Source organism: Mustelus asterias, chromosome 6 (assembly GCF_964213995.1).
Source record: "Mustelus asterias chromosome 6, sMusAst1.hap1.1, whole genome shotgun sequence".
Lineage (NCBI taxonomy): Eukaryota > Metazoa > Chordata > Chondrichthyes > Carcharhiniformes > Triakidae > Mustelus > Mustelus asterias.
Window position 1 is genome coordinate 105,851,018 of NC_135806.1, and position 13,498 is coordinate 105,864,515.

Below are 13,498 nucleotides of genomic sequence, written 5' to 3' on the forward strand. Positions count from 1 at the left end.
GATCTCTGGAGATGAGTTTTTTGGTAGGTAAACTGTGGGAAACTAATTTTTTTCCTCCCTTGGATTTGAGGGAAATCAGTCCTCAAAGCATTGTTACTCATCCAATGATTCTTATTTTTGTCAGATAGCCTATTATACATCTTCCTATTTGTTCTGGATACTGTATCTTAATTCAGTGACACAATATGTCCAAACTGTGCCTTCCTTCGTGGGAATGAGGACACTCCTAAGTTGTTCGTGATGATTCTAAGGTTTTCCATTTTTGTACTGTAACTCAGTGTAACTTTTGATGTCTACTTACATAAGAACATAAGAAATAGGAGCAGGAGTAGGCCATCTAGCCCCTCGAGCCTGCCCCGCCATTCAATAAGATCATGGCTGATCTGACGTGGATCAGTACCACTTACCCGCCTGATCCCCATAACCCTTAATTCCCTTACCGATCAGGAATCCATCCATCCGCGCTTTAAACATATTCAGCGAGGTAGCCTCCACCACCTCAGTGGGCAGAGAATTCCAGAGATTCACCACCCTCTGGGAGAAGAAGTTCCTCCTCAACTCTGTCTTAAACCGACCCCCCTTTATTTTGAGGCTGTGTCCTCTAGTTTTAACTTCCTTACTAAGTGGAAAGAATCTCTCCGCCTCCACCCTATCCAGCCCCCGCATTATCTTATAAGTCTCCATAAGATCCCCCCTCATCCTTCTAAACTCCAACGAGTACAAACCCAATCTCCTCAGCCTCTCCTCATAATCCAAACCCCTCATCTCCGGTATCAACCTGGTGAACCTTCTCTGCACTCCCTCCAATGCCAATATATCCTTCCTCATATAAGGGGACCAATACTGCACACAGTATTCCAGCAGAGGCCTCACCAATGCCCTGTACAGGTGCATCAAGACATCTCTGCTTTTATATTCTATCCCCCTCGCGATATAGGCCAACATCCCATTTGCCGCCTTGATCACCTGTTGTACCTGCAGACTGGGCTTTTGCGTCTCATGCACAAGGACCCCCAGGTCCCTTTGCACGGTAGCATGATTTAATTTGTTTCCATTGAGATAGTAATCCCATTTGTTATTATTTCCTCCAAAGTGTATAACCTCGCATTTATCAACGTTATACTCCATTTGCCATATCCTCGCCCACTCACTCAGCCTGTCCAAATCTCTCTGCAGATCTTCTCCGTCCTCCACACGATTCACTTTTTCGGGATGCTTTTGGAATGGATGGATATTCGCTCCTGCTGATGAATTTTTTTTCAAAATCAGATACTAATGAATCTATGGCGACACAGGAGTCAAACTGCTACGCGTAATGCTCCTGAAATAGTCGTGTGCTTAAGTTTCTGTGTAATGATTTTTGATTTTGCCTATGCTGAATATGAGGATTTAAAACTGGGGAGTTGCAGAGCAGTGGCACCTTACCATAGAGGAGACACATTGCTGGATGGCGCAATGGCACAGTGCTAAGCACCGCTGCGTCACAGTGCCAGGGACCTGGGTTCCATTCCAGCCTTGGGTGACTGTGTTGTGTTTGCATGTTCTTCCTGTGTCTGCATGGGTTTCCTCTGGGTGCTCCGGTTTCCTCCCACAGTCCAAAGATGTACAGGTTAGGTGAATTGGCCATGCTAAATTGACCATTAGTGTTAGGGTTATTAGTTGGGTATATACATGGGCTAATGGGATAGGGCCTGGGTGGGATTGTTGTTGGTGCAGGCTAAATGGGCCAAATGGCCTCCTTTTGTATTGTAGGAATTCAATGGCTACATCCTCCAAGTTTTATTGTAAAGGCAATCCTCAGACTTGGGACACAATTGGTTCCTGAAAACCTCATTGTAAATTGGAACCAAATATTCCCATAGGAACAATGGTATAAATGGGGGATTGATTCCTGAACCAAGGCAGGAAATCACTCATGGGGCACTCAGTGTTGTAAAATGCTTTCAACTCTTGTCCTGTCAATTTGCTGAGGCAACTGGTGATGATAGCACACCTTACCACAAGTTCCTCGGGAGATGCAATGAAGCCATCGATCACCGTCATTTGCCTGTTTAACTTTGATCATCTGCGAGTCTGAGTGCATATTAAATATAACGCTCGTGTATAAGTGCACTAAGGTCGTGTTGGCTGTGCTAAGAAATTTCCAACCTAATAAAGACGGTTCGATTTGTCCAGTAATATGTATAGGTGACACAATGTCAGTATGCATGTATAAACGTGCTGCTGTGGCATCATAAAGTTGAAACCGACATTGTAATGTTGAAATGGGGTGTCAATTTATAAATGTTGTAAGTGCCTTTCATCATAACTCTGACATTGTACGGTTGAGGACAGCCTGTAGTTGATTTCTGTGTTGGTAGTTTATTCATATTTGGTTATTTACAGTCTGAGAGTAAATCGACTGAGGACTCATAAATAGAGAAATATTTGTCACCTTGCACAGATGTTTGTATACCTTGTTCCATCAGATTTTATACTTGTTGTGCGGTAGCAGCTGATCGGCAATAAATGACCTGGTTATTTAGTCTGATAGCTGAGTAAACTCTGACGCATCAATCCCTCTTGGCTGAATTTATCTTGGCTGTGAACATTGAATCCCATGGGCCCTTATTTTCTTGACCAGTCTGTCATGAGGGATCTTATTAAAAGCTTTGTAAAGTCCATATAGACCACATCAAATGCATTATCCTCATCAACAACTTGCTGGAGTCTTTTGAAGAGATAACAAGAGAGGGTCAATGAGGGTAATGATGTTAGTATGATGTACGTAGATTTTCAAAAGGCATTTTATGCAGTGCCACACAACAAATTTGTGAGAAAAGTTATAGCTCATGGAATAAAGGGGACAGTAGCAACGTGGGTACAAAATTGGCTGAGTAATAGGAAACAGTGAGTAATGAATGGTCAATGGATATTTTTAGGCTGAATGAAGATTTGTAGTGGAGTTTCTCGGGTCGATATTGGGACGCTTGTTTTTCCTAATATATATTAATGATCTAGATATTGGTATGTCGGGGACAATTTCAGAGTTTGCAGATGACATAAAACTTGAAACCATTGTAAACTATGAGGAGGACAGTGTAGAACTTCAAAATGACATGGACAAGTTGGTGGAGTGGCCAGATATGTGGCAGATGAAATTCAATGCAGAGACATGTGAGGTGATGCATTTTGGTAGGAAGAACATGAAGAGACGATATACATTCAGGGGTAAAATTCTTAAGGGGTGCAGGAGCAGAGGGATCTATGTGTATTTGAAGGTGACAGAACAGGTGGAGAGAGCAGTTAATACAGTGTATAGTATTCTGGGCTTTAATAATAGGGCACAGAGTCCAAGAGCAAGGAGGTTATGCTGAATTTATACAAGACACTAGCTGGAATATTGTGTACAGTTCTGGGTGCCACACATCAGGAGGATGTGAATGCATTGGAGAGAGTGCAGAAGAGGTTTACATAAATGGTTCCAGGGATGAGAAACTTCAGTTAGGAGTATAGATTGGAGAGGCTGGAACTGTTCTCCTTGGAGAGGAGAAGGCTGAGGAGATTTGATAGAAGTGTTCAAGCTCATGAGAGTGCTGGACGGAGTAGAAAGGGAGAAACTGTTCCGGTCGGAAAAGGATCAAGGCAAGTTCAATTGAGGCATTCAAGAGGGCATTAGATGATTACTTGAAACAAAGTGCCAGGGTACAGGGAAAAGGCACTAAGTCACGATGCTCGTTTGGAGAGCCGATGCAGACACGATGGGTCGAATATGCTCCTTCTGCACTGTAACAGTTCTGTGATTCTGTGAAGCAGCAAATTATGCTCAGGCTGGCTTAAGTGGCTGTTGCAGATGTCCTGCTGTTTTCTGCAACATCCAAAAACTTCTTGTTCTGCTGAGGAATACACTGAATCCAAATAGTTACAAGCTGAAATCTAAGATAAGGCATTGATATTGGATCATCCCCATTCAGCTTCGAGTCAAAACGGCAGGTGCAGAGAACAGTCATCCCACTCTGGAGAGATGACTGCTTTTCTTCCCAGAAAGGAACATCCATATTGATCTTTTTACCAGATGCGGGTTATGTTTTTCAGAATTTGTTAGGTTAGCTAAAGAAAGCAGGAAACCGAAAGGAGATACAAGAGTTCAATGTTCTTTATATTGAGTGAATTATTCGAATTCTATGTGTTTATCTTATTCTACTTTATAATCATGGTTAGAAATTAAAAATAAATTCTGTTTCTATTGCAGCAAATTTAAACATTCCTCCCCCTGCCCAATTGACAATGTATGTGCTGCTTGTGAAATTACTGATAGGTTTACTTTCTTGCTTTTAATATTTGCAGATGTCGCACAATTTTAAACGAAATGAAAACATTTGCTTGGGAGAACAGCAATTTCAGCAGTTCTGTAAATTGTTTATTAAGCATTCAGATGAAATCAACAATGGTTGGGAGTGGAGGCAAAAGGTATGTTGGAGCTTTGTATCTATCAGCTGTAGAATTCAAGGAGATCAAACATATATTTCACTGAATTGAAGTTCTAAATATATATTTCTCCACTTTTTCAGCCTTGTCACTCTTTCACCCGTCCCCATAACTTGTTCACTTTCCTATATTTTAAAAAATCAAAGAAAATCAATTGAAACTCCCTACTGGCAACATTTAGAATTATTGTGACTTTGTCATGCACAGAAATGTAAGCCTAGACTCTGAGAGTCTCCATGGTGACACCATTCCCAGCCACCCTCATATTTATGGCATCATTCTATTCTGGATGAGATTTCCACTAAAAGCACACTTGGTTAACACTTTCGTCACGTACTCCTGGTGTTGCAACATATTTTTAATCAGACCATGGAGAGTCTTACGATGTCTCAACTAGGTGTAGGGGTGTGATTTGGGATGGCAAAGGGGAAGCATGAGAGATGGATCTGCGATCAGAAGTAGTTGGCAGGGGAATGAGGGAGGAGAGTCTTGGGGCTGCAGTGCTGAGACTTTATTGTGAGGCTGGGGGGAAGCATTCCTGCTCTTCCTGACCCATAAGAGAGTTCAAAAATGGGGAATGTTTTAAAATTTATCTCGGCTTTTTCTGACCAGTCCGCTTTAATGTCATTCTACTTGTTTATGATATTCACAAACTCAATGTGACAGCTTGACAGAGACTGAACAAAGTAAATAAAGTTGAAGTTGTGTGAACAATTTGCACTTTTATTCAAACTGGTTCTGATAAATTGCTTATTTTTATAGCTTGGATGAAATGAACTTTGAAATAGGGAGTCCAGATGTGAATATTTATTACATGGATTACAGCGATTCAAGAAGGCAGCTCACCACCACCTTCTCGAGGGCAACTAGGGATGGGCAATAAGTGCTGGACAGCTAGCGATGCCCATGTCCCACGAATTAATTAAAAAAATCAGGATATGGATGTTGCTAGCAAGGCCAGAACTCATTCTTGATAAGTTAGTGCTGGGCTTACTTGAACTACTGCAGTCCATGTGGCCAAGGTATTCCTATGTTCTACATGCTCTTAGATAGGAAGTTGCCTGACTTTGACCCAGTGATGATGAAAGAAAGGTGATATGTGTCCCAAGTTAAGATACTGTGTTCTCATTCCCTTGCCCTACTAGTGGCAGAGGTCATTGGCTTGAGAAGTACATCGAAGAAGCTTTGGTGACTTGTTGCAGCGCATTCTATAGCGAATACATGCTGCGTCACAATGTGGCAATACAGAGTGTATGTTTAGCAGGATGGAGCGGGTGATATTCTATGTCCTGTAGAGTTTCTGCTGCTGATCATCACTGGAGGAAGTTCTACCGACTTCAGAATGAAATCTTGCATTTAGTTGAAATAGGGGGTGGTTCGTTCTGTTTAACGATATTTATGTAAGTTTTTTGATCCATGAGTGACACTAAGGCCTGAAGCCTGGCAAATGTTATCATGTTTGTTAAACTGAAGAGGGCAGATGGAATCGATTAAGATGCAACATGTGAAACTTGTTTATTTACACAAGATCGGCACCTTAATGTGTTGTTTTTAACTGTACTTTCTCACCAAATTGTTATTTGTTGCTCAGTGTAAGTTCAAATTTGACAATCTTGAAATTATTGGTAGTTCATTCTTTTATTTAGTCAGTAATCAAAGCTTCCTCATCTTTAGTTACCTGTGCCTAAGAAATTGAAATTAAAATAATTCTACTTGACTGTTTTAATTTCCTTGTGTACCATTCCAAGTAGTGTAACATCTGATGGTGAATGGCACATTATGGTGGGTGGAAGCTAATAATTTCACCTCAATAAGAAAATCAAGACGAAATTGGATTGAGGAAATGTGTGTTGAATATTTGTCCCTCATGTTAAATCCGCCTGCTTTTGATTCAAAGTCACCTAACTCAAATTATGATTCAATTTTTGATCATTAAATTCTCATTTTGCTGTGCTCTATACTGCTTAATTGAAATTTTACAACAAATCACATTTTTAGTGCAACAAGCATTGAATTTATCAGAAGATTGAGCCTCAATTTCCCCTTAAGAAAATTGTAGTACACTAAATATAATGGCTGTGGGGCTGTGTGTACACAGTGGAAAAAAAGTCTTTGGCTGCAGAAAAAAGTATTTGACTCTCATTCCATGCTGTTTTAATCTTCATAGGAACTCAATGAGGGGTACATGGTAAAAGTACACTTGAGGTCTAAGAATTCCAAAAGCAACTTGGTGATGAGGGATCATTGCTTTCAAGGTCTTCAGTGTCATGAAGCAGAGCCTTTTTCTGAAGAAGAGGTGAGAATAATTGATAAACTAAACACCTTAGTACAGTAAATAGTTTGAGATTCCGTTATAATTGCATTGTATGGATCAAAATGCCTTTCTTGTGTTGTCAAGTTTATAAACGATTATATCATGAACTTGCTTAGAACAAACACAATGGTAGATGTAGCCTCATAGAAACATTTTTAACTAAAAGTTAAGGTTTGCTCTGTGTTAATGATATATTTTAATGTAATGAAGAGTTGCTCCACCTACTCGGGAGAAATGACCTTGCCCTATGCAGTAAAAATAATGAGACCGTTACATCCCTAATGCCCAGAAAAGATTCTGGAATACAAATTCAAGCCTTCCAGAAATATGATTAAATCATTAACACATTATGGACCATACTGCAGACCTGAAAATAATTTTACAGTCTAACTGGAAACTTTAAACGAATAACACTTCTCCTGCTCCTAATTAATCTGCTCGTAAGACCTGGGTTTTAGCAGTGAGCAAGTGAAGGAATGGTGCTCACTGCTGACTGCAAAGAAAGCTGCCCCGTAAAGATCTGGCAATCTGTGATATAGGTTTCCTCTTTCCAAACAATGGTTTGAACCTGGAGCCAAGTCATGGGAATCTCCAGGAGCCAGCAGCTGACATATCATTAGGCAGTGAATCACATTGAAGAATTCTCACAGACAGCCAGTCAAGAATTAAAATGCAGCGATTCTTTGCTTTTATTTTGTTTTCCATAAAATTTTATTAAATGACTTGGGCATACATGTGGAATTAAGATAGAAGGTGAAATTCCATGAACAAACTTTATGAACTCAGTATGCAGTTAGAAACCTAATTACCTCTCATTCAATAGTGTGTAGGTTTTTCAAGAGTATTTACAACAAGAGCAATTGTGTGGAAAGGAAAGTTGTTGGCACTTCAGTGATTTCATTTTTATTACCGTTTGCTGGGAGCATCGACAGAAACCAATGGAGAAGTGTAACTTCAGTGATAGCAGCTTCTCAGTTTCTGAAGCTATATTTTGTCCTCACATGACCTTGGGTCTCAGCTTGGCATCGCACTGCTTTCAGTAGAATCAGAAGGGTTGGGATTTGATGCTGAAACTGAGATTAAGTGAAGTATGTGGCTATTTCAGTGATTTGAATTGCTCACGTTACTTGTTTAAAGATCAGACTAATATTGTCTTTGCTCAAAAGATTGAATGAGTTTGCTCCTTTGCTTTAGTTAACACCATGGTTCCTTTGACAGGTAACAACCTAATCTGTTTCAATAGATTTCTGCAAGTGACAACCATTGTGTGGATAATCTTGGATGAAATCTTATGGTCTCCCATCCATAAAGGGTTTGAAGGTGGGTGGGCTCGTAAAACATGGTGCATCGTCTGCACACTGACTTATCTGTCCAGCCTGACCCCCTCCGCCCCACCCCCCTCTTTATTTTACAGGAAGTGGTGGAGGTCTCAGGTGGTCAACCTACCCTTGGGCCAATTGAGGTCCTTAAATGGCCAATTAATGGCCACTTAGCTACCTATTTCCACCACTGCTGCTAATTTACCTGTGGTAGGAGGAGGCCCACACTAAGTGGATGGCCTGGCAACTTTTACTGTGTGTGTTGGTATCAGGCAAGGAGTGGGAATTCTCCTTTGGAGTGTTCTTTGTGTCTGTCAGATGCATTCCCCCCACCCCCCCCCCCCCATAACGTTTATACACCCGCTTTAGCCACCTTCATTTAGTCTCACAAACCAGGCCTCTCGACCTCTTGATGTGGCCTGCTACCCAGGCCATGCTGATATCCCTGAAGTCTGGCATATGTAACTTACTTTTGTTCAGGGACTGCTTGTAGTTGTGAGTGGCCACCGCTGGAACCTGGTGCTGGTGGGACTACATAGCTGCCAGCCAATTGGATTGGCAGACAGCTCTCTGAGGTGGTACTCCCTCCCCAGGTGGGGATGGAAATCTCAACCTTGGACAATTAGTTCCCCATGGAGCATTGAGTGACTGCAAGGCAATGGGTATCAGTGAGGATGCGTTTTTCGGTGACTCTTTGAATGGAGGTGCAGGAAAACTCACCATCCAAAAAATCCTGTCCTATGAGAGATTTGAAAATGTGCGTCATCTGTTTATTCATTGTCTGTTGTGTGTCAAAATGGTTTGGAAGAGCTTTACATATGTACACACTTGCTGTACGTCAGACTTCTCTCTCCCACCTTCTTCCATTGGGAAAAGGTATAAAAGTCTGATGTCATGTCCCAACCAACTCAAGAACAGCTTTTTCCTTGCTGCCATCAGACATTTGAATGGACTTACCTTATAGTAAGCTGATCTTTCTCTACACCCTAGCTATGACTGTGACACCACATTCTGCATCCTCTCTTTTCCTTCTCTATGAACGGTATGCTTTGTCTGCATAGCGCGCAAGAAACAATACTTTTCACTGTATTCTAATACATGTGACAATAAATCAAATCAAAGACTTCAGATGCCTGCCACAATTGAGATATCGCATCCCATCTAATGCACATTTGTGCTATTTAAAAGAATAGTATAAACAAATGAACTTAGTCATTTGTAATGTACAAAATAGCCTAGAAACAGAAGATACCAGGACCACAATGTTTGCAGGATCTTGTTTGACTTTCTCACAATGAAAACATTATGCTTCTGATCTCCAGCATGCAGAGCAATTAACCTTTCCGAGAACTCACTCGGTGTTTACTTATTTATTGGACTTTCAAGCCTTTACCGCTTGAGATAAACTTCTGACCACATGTCTGTGCCATCGCTAAAACCATCTATTTCCACTTCCGTAGCATCGTGAGACTCCAACCGTGCATCAGTTAATCTCCTGCTGAAACCCTCATTCATGCTTTTATTCATTCTGGACTTGGATATTCCAATTATCTGACAGGCTTCAGTCTACATAAACCTGAACTCATCCAAAACTATCCTGCCCATTTCTTACTTTGCAATGAGTCCTCCCTACGTCCCCTGTTTTTCTATTGTTCTCTTCTTCTTTAAGATGCTCTTTAAAACCATCTAACCTAATATTTCTTTGTGGCTGGAGTCAAATTCTGTATGGAAATGCTCTTGTGAAGACTTTGGGAAGCTTCACTAATTTATAGGTGCCAGATAAATGCAAGTAGATTTTGTTATAAAATGTTTTAACAGCGGAATTGTGCAATTTGCTTTACATTCACAGAATCTCAGAATTGTTACACTACAGGAGGAGGACATTCAGCTCTTTTGTGTCTGCACCAGTTCTCCAAATGAGCATCATGATTTAGCACTGTTCTGCTGCCTTTTCCCTGTACCCTTGCACATTGTTTCTATTCAAATAATCATTTAATGCCCTCTTGAACGTCTCGATTGAACCTCCCTCCACCACACTTCCAGGGGAGTGCGATCCAGCCCCTAATCACTCATGTGAGTGTGTGTGTGTATGAAGTTTTTTTTCTCTTATTGCATTGTCTGCTTTTGAAAATCACTTTCAATCTGTGCCCTCTCATTCTCGATCCTTTTACAAGTGGGAACAGTTTCTTCCTATCTACTTTATCCAGCCCCCTCGTGGTTTTGAACATCTCTATCAAATCTCCTCTTAGCATTCTCCTTTACAAGGAGAATGATCCCAACCTAGAAAAGATTAGAATAGAATCCCTACAGTGCAGAAAGAGGCAGTTTGGCCCACCGAATCTACACCAACAACAATCTACCCAGACTCTATCCCCGTAACACCATGTATTTACCCTGCTAATCTCCTGACACTAAGGGGCAATTTAGCATGGCCAATCCACCTAACCCGCACCATCTTTGGATTGTGGGAGGAAACCAGAGCACCCAGAGTAAACCCACACAGACATAGGAAGAACGTGCAAAGTCCACACAGAGAGTCACCCGAGGCCAGAATTGAACCCGGGTCCCTGGCACTGTGAGGCAGAAATGCTAACCACTATACCACCGTAGCGGCCATCCAATCTATCCTCATAACTGAAGTTTCTCAACTCTAAAACCATTCTTGTAAACTTCTTCTGCACTCTGCACTCACATCCATCCTCTTGTGTGCCACCCAGAACTTTACACTGTTCCAGAGGTCTGTCTAGCTTCCAATACAAGTTCAGCATAACCTCCTTGTTCTTGTAGCCTAAGCCCCTAGTAATAAAGTTTTTAGGATGCTATATGCTTAATTATCTGCTCTCTCCGCCTGTCCTGCCACTTTCAATGACTCATGCACATATGCACCCAGGTCTCTCTGCCCTTGCACACCCTTTAGAGTTGTACCCCTTATTTTATCCTACCTCTCCATATTCTTCAAACCAAAGTGAATCACCTCGCACTTCTCTGCTACCTATTTGCCCACTCCACCAAATTGTCTGTGACCTTTTGAAGAAGTTCTACACCATCCTCCTCACAGTTTGCAGTGTTTCTGAGATTTGTATCATCCGTACAATTTGAAATTGACCCCTGCACATCAAGATCTAGATCATTGATATATATCAGGAAAAGCAAAGGTCCCAAGACTGACACCTGGAGAAACCCACTGCAAACCTTCCTCCAACCCGAAAAATATCCATTACTTGCTGTTTACTATTACTCGGCCAATTTTATATCTATGTTGCTACTATCATTTTTTATTCCATGAGCTACAACTTTTCTCGCAAGTCTTTTGTGTCGCACTGTGTTGAATGCCTTTTGGAGGTCCATGTACCACATCAATAGCATTACCCTCATCAACCCTCTCTGTTACCTCAACAAAATCTGCAGCAACTTAGTTAAATATGGTTTTCCCTTAAGAAATCCATGCTGGTTCTTCCTAATCAGTCCACGTTTTTCCATGTGATTATTAATTCAATCCCAAATAATTGTTCATAGAAGCTTCCAAACTGACTGGTCTATGATTGCTGGACTTATCCTTACAACCTTTTTTGAACAAGGGTGTAATGTTTGCAATTCTCTAGTCATCTGACATCTCTCCTGGGTCTTGGAAAGACTGGAAGATTATGGTCATGTCCCGACTCTCACTTTCAATATTCGTGGATGCATCTCATCTGGTCCCAGTGTCTTGTCCACTTCAAGTACTGACAGTTTATCCAATACCTGCAACTTATCAATTTTGAATCTTTTTGATGACAGAGTTTCCTCCTCTGTCATCATGGCCTGGGTAGTATCTGCTTCCTCGGTAAAGACAGATGAAAAGTATGGATTTAATACCTTAGCCATGCCCTCTGTCTCCATGTGTAAATCCCATTTTTGGTCCCTAGTCAGCCCTAGTGCTCCTTTTACCATCTTTTTACTATTTGTATGCTTAAAGAAGACTTTGGAATTCCTCTTTATTTTGGCTACCAGTCTTTTCTCACAATCCCTCTTAGCTTCTCTTATCTGTTTCTTCACCTCTCCTCTGAACATTCTGTATTCAGCTTGGTTCTCAATGGTTCATTAATTCCACATGCAGGATCAATTGTCCTGGAACGCAAGTACGATCAATCCTCCTGGGTGCTAGATATTCTCCTTCATTGAGACTAAAGGCCCAGCAATTGCAAGTCTACCTGCATGTAATACCTTGCCTTAGTGACAATCCATGGAAATGGTCAGACCTCACATGGAAGGTCAACCTCAGAAGCTACTCCGATCACCGCAGTTCATGACCTAACATTGAAATATCCAGAGTGCTTCGACAAAATTGGCAGTTTCCAGAGACTAGCAACATTGCACTTGCAGGAGAATGCAAGTCTGTCAACTGATTTGGTAAATTTTGTGCAATGCAAGTGCCAGCAGATCCAAGAAGAAGTGGTGAAATATTCTACATTACAGAAACTGGGAAATCCATTATTAAGGGATTGCCTGATTCAATTCAGCATGTCCATGAACATGTGATACCCCCCTTTGGGCTTATGGGGACGAGCTAGGCATCTCCTGCGGGGTCCTTTATCAAGGCATGCATACCTGGATCTTTGTGACCTGATGTTTGTTAACAGCATCATCACTCTCGTATCAGCATAGATTGGACGAGAAAACTCACAAAAGAGATAATGTAAAGAGTCATATGTTGGACTCTGTTTCTCTCTCCACAGATGCTGACAGACTTGCTGAGTTTCTCCAGCAGTTTCTATTTTCATTGCTGAAGTAGTACTTTGTTTTGATTCCAAAGAACATTTCCCCATGGTGTTTCCTTAATCTCAGCTCTTCCTTCCCCAAGGAATTCCAGGTGTTTCACACTGACTAGATCATTTAAATTTTGTTGGCAGCTATGTCCTACATTTAGCAAAGTGAGCATTGTTGTTGAGTCCTTTTTATAAGACTAACATCAATGTGCTTTGGTGCCAATTTTATGTTACCCATGTCTTCAATTACACGGGATTTCTTAAAACCCTTTCGAGGAGGGCAATGTTATTTAACTGTTAATGTTCTGAGAAACCCACATGCTGCCATTGATTTTGCTTGTTTTGTTTAGTTGACTGTGCACCTTTGAATATACTTTGTTCATTAGTCTTCAAACAACATTGTCTGGCATGTTCAAAGGAAGTCACAAGGAATCTCATCCCTTTAGGAATTTTGAACCATGTACATCCCATGACTGATCTCCACTTAACTGTATATTGGTTCGCGTTCACAGTTTCTTTTGCTCATCATTACCCTGCAGGAGCCATGGGTTTTGGACATCCTTCCAGAGGTTTATGTACTGAAGTGTCTAAGTTCGTTCATGTGCCAGATACAATCATGTAATCCCATCTCCCCTTAGGTTCTTTTGGCAATT

General features: G+C 41.2%; 1 protein-coding gene across 11 annotated transcripts in view; it reads left to right on the forward strand.

Annotated features, from left to right (window-relative positions):
* The window catches only part of atg10 (ATG10 autophagy related 10 homolog (S. cerevisiae)), a 264,975-nt gene that overhangs the window by 46,237 nt on the left and 205,240 nt on the right, over positions 1-13,498 (forward strand). For 7 of the 11 annotated variants that reach the window (XM_078214834.1, XM_078214831.1, XM_078214835.1 and 4 more), the window contains 2 exons: positions 4,327-4,449; positions 6,635-6,763. In XM_078214834.1, coding sequence (XP_078070960.1) covers positions 4,327-4,449; positions 6,635-6,763 — 252 coding nt within the window. The remainder of the gene's footprint in view (positions 1-4,326; positions 4,450-6,634; positions 6,764-13,498) is intronic. The other 4 variants (XM_078214837.1, XM_078214839.1, XM_078214838.1 and 1 more) reach the window with 1 other exon arrangement.